The following is a 2928-nucleotide window of genomic DNA, read 5'->3' as shown; positions in this document are numbered from 1 at the left end:
AGGACCATCACTGGGTTCCTCAGACAGGAAGACACTCCGGCTCCATTTGGTGGATACTCGGATGGTGATGGCTGGTGTGGAGTTTCTGTCTCTTCTCTAACTGGTGGAGTGCCTGGTCCGTGAGTATCAGCGGCAGGAGGAGCTCCTTACTCTGTGGCTTCCGGGGACCTTTGGTCAGGCCCTGAGGTCAGATCACACTCGCAGAGTGGCTAGGAAGGTTGTGCTGTCGTCCGGCACCATGTCTTCCTATGCCATCATGAATGAGAACTGGATGACCCTGAGCTGGGTGATGCTGCAGTCAGAGTGTGATAGGTCCCTTAACCCGTTGTATGAGGGTCTGTATTAACGCTACACTGTGGCTGGAGTGGAGAAGGCACGCTACCAGTGGGTGGACAGGTATAAACAACAAGTTTCAATTGAAAACAGTTGATTCTTTTTTTTGAGTTGTTGTTTTTTAATTGTGCATTTTATTCTGTAATCTGACTCTTCATAAATATAATACACATGAATAGTTACAGTTAAATATTATATACTGTAAATATGATTACACTAATTTTGCACAAATTTATTGTACAAGGTTTTCAGCTTTAATTAAATTTCTTTTTAATGCTTTAGGGACTGCTGCGCTGCCTTTAAGGTCCTTCAACCTGGGGCTCAGGAGCACTTGTGGGACAGCTGGAGGACCACAGATGCTATCCTGGAAAAGGCCACCTCTGGAAATCTCAAGAACATTTGCGCATCAAGGAACAAGTTTAACAAAGACATTATTGTCAAGTTGGCTGCCTGAGCGACACTGAAGTGGGAGAGGGAATCCTCTACAGGTATGGTGGCACCCTGCAGCTGAATTACAATAAGGGTGAGGGAGCTGCCGTGCCTGTGTGGATCCCTGTGAGAGGCACCTCTCAGCAGGAGGGTTTCCACGGACACCAAGCCCAATGGGTGACAGGCAACCGGGTGTCCTGTGAACTATTCCAGCTATTCCAGGCTATGACTGGAGTTGTGCGCTGGAACTACCAGAGGCTGGTGGATCTGAAACAGCCAGATGTGGACCTGCCAGCCGTGTTTGACCCCCGGTTGATTTCAGAGCTTAACACCAACTCTGTAAAAGTCACAGGAAGGTCCAAATACCCAGCACTGCAGCTCTCCAAGAGGGACACGGGGGAGAGATTTGGACTGCAGTACGTGGAGCCAGGCTGTCGTCCTGTTGTTTTGAACTGGGACAAGAACAGGGCACAGCCAAACAACCCAGCGGCAGTAGCCATGGAGACGGAGCATCATTGTCCTGCCCCTACTGTTGTAGTGGGCACAGACTCTCAGGTAATCCAGTTCATATTTATATCTACTTACTGTCAAGTACTGACAGACTGGCTGACTAACTAATTCACTATATTTGTGCTATTTCAGGAATCCTGTGCTGATCCATTTGGGGCAGTGCCAATTCTGTCTTCCAGTTCCCGGCAGTCCTCTGATGTTGTGACCAAGTCCCTGCCGCCTTTGACACAAGCCTCTGACACACAAAAACCAGAGTCTTTGATAGATACAGGTCATTCAAATTACCTACCTACACTACCTCACTGTTAAAAAACAGGCGTGCACATAATATATGTAATATCATCATGTTGAAATATTGTTTATTAACTATCATTAAGCAAGTGTATGCAGAGGCTTCTGGCCAATAGAAAGTCTTCTATGGGTATACACGGCTCAACAGCGCTGGAAGGCCAAGAGTAATCATTGGGACCAGCAGCCAGTAATATATTCTAGCCTCGCAACTCCCCTGCAAGGCTTGTAAGAAGTACTGGCAAGACATCAAGCCCCAGCGGCTGGAGAAGCTACCAAAGCGCTTCAGCAAGACTGCAGGCCTTCCTGACACTCAAAAACGTGGTCTGTAAATCTGTCCTGGATGAGATGAGGCGCAGCGGCACATCACCATAGGACATCTCCAAGGTGCTCCATCTTAAATATGAGAGAGCTCTTCCTGCTGTGTGTACAGAACGTCAGGGATGTTAAGGCAGGAGTCGGCTGCCAGGAAACCATCACTGGGTACCTCAGAAAGGCAGATACTCCGGCTCCATTTGGTGGAAACGCAGAGGCTCATGGCTGGTGTGGAGTATCTAATTCTTTCCACTACCTGGTCCAGGTGGAGGAGCTCCTTACTCTGCTGCTTCCGGGGACCTTTGGACAGGCCCTGAGGTCAGATCACACTCGCAGAGGGGCTAGGAAGGTTGTGCTGTCGTCCGGCACCATGTCTTCCTATGCCATCATGAACGAGAACTGGAGGATCCTGAGTTGGGTGACGTGCTCTTTTGTTACCAAAAACCTAGAGGTGGATTCAACTCCCAGCCTTTGAAGTTAAAATCCAGATACTTCTTTTGCTCTTCAGAGATGCTGAGTGTAGACATTGCCTGCTGTACTGCATCACTGTGACCTTTTCTCCGCCTGTGGGCAAACACAGAACATGTTTGAGTTAGTAAAGTTTAACATCCTCAAACTTTTCAATACTGGAGCTGTGGGATCCACGGGCTAATTTCTGAAAATTCATTCTAGTGTTTTACAATCACTAGAAACACATTGCAATTTGGTCCATATTGTGCATAATTCTAAATAAACCTGATTGTACATTTAGTAATCTATATAAAATGTGAATTGCAAAATCTTTGTTTATGAAAAAAAACTGCATTAAACCTGATAATGATTCTGATCTTCACTGCAATATGGTTAAATGACATCACATGTTTTACCTCGACCAAATCAATTATATGTAATATCAATTAATACATTTTGGTCACTTTGTACTCTGAACAACTATGTTATTTATTAATACATCAGTGAGTAACTTTGAATCATTAACAGCGGTCAACAGCCAAAAAAAAAAAGGTTTGGCCGATCCCACAAATGTATGTTCCTCACAAAAGTGGCACCATTTAA

General features: G+C 45.7%; 1 protein-coding gene across 1 annotated transcript; it reads left to right on the top strand.

Annotated features, from left to right (window-relative positions):
* Window positions 1-238: 238 nt before the first annotated feature.
* Window positions 239-2721, top strand: LOC307018424 (uncharacterized protein; the record flags this gene model as incomplete). The annotated part of the gene is made up of 4 exons (XM_079648658.1): window positions 239-335; window positions 616-666; window positions 776-1317; window positions 1405-2721. The coding sequence occupies 4 exons, from the start codon at window positions 239-241 to the stop codon at window positions 1579-1581; spliced, it is 867 nt and encodes a 288-aa protein (XP_079504784.1). The 3' UTR covers window positions 1582-2721.
* Between the last annotated feature and the right edge of the window lie 207 nt (window positions 2722-2928).

The sequence above is a fragment of the Notothenia rossii genome (assembly GCF_949606895.1).
Source record: "Notothenia rossii genome assembly, chromosome: 9".
Classification (NCBI taxonomy): Eukaryota; Metazoa; Chordata; class Actinopteri; order Perciformes; family Nototheniidae; genus Notothenia; species Notothenia rossii.
The sequence above is the reverse complement of the archived record's forward strand: the minus strand, read 5'-3'. Positions and strand labels throughout refer to the sequence as shown.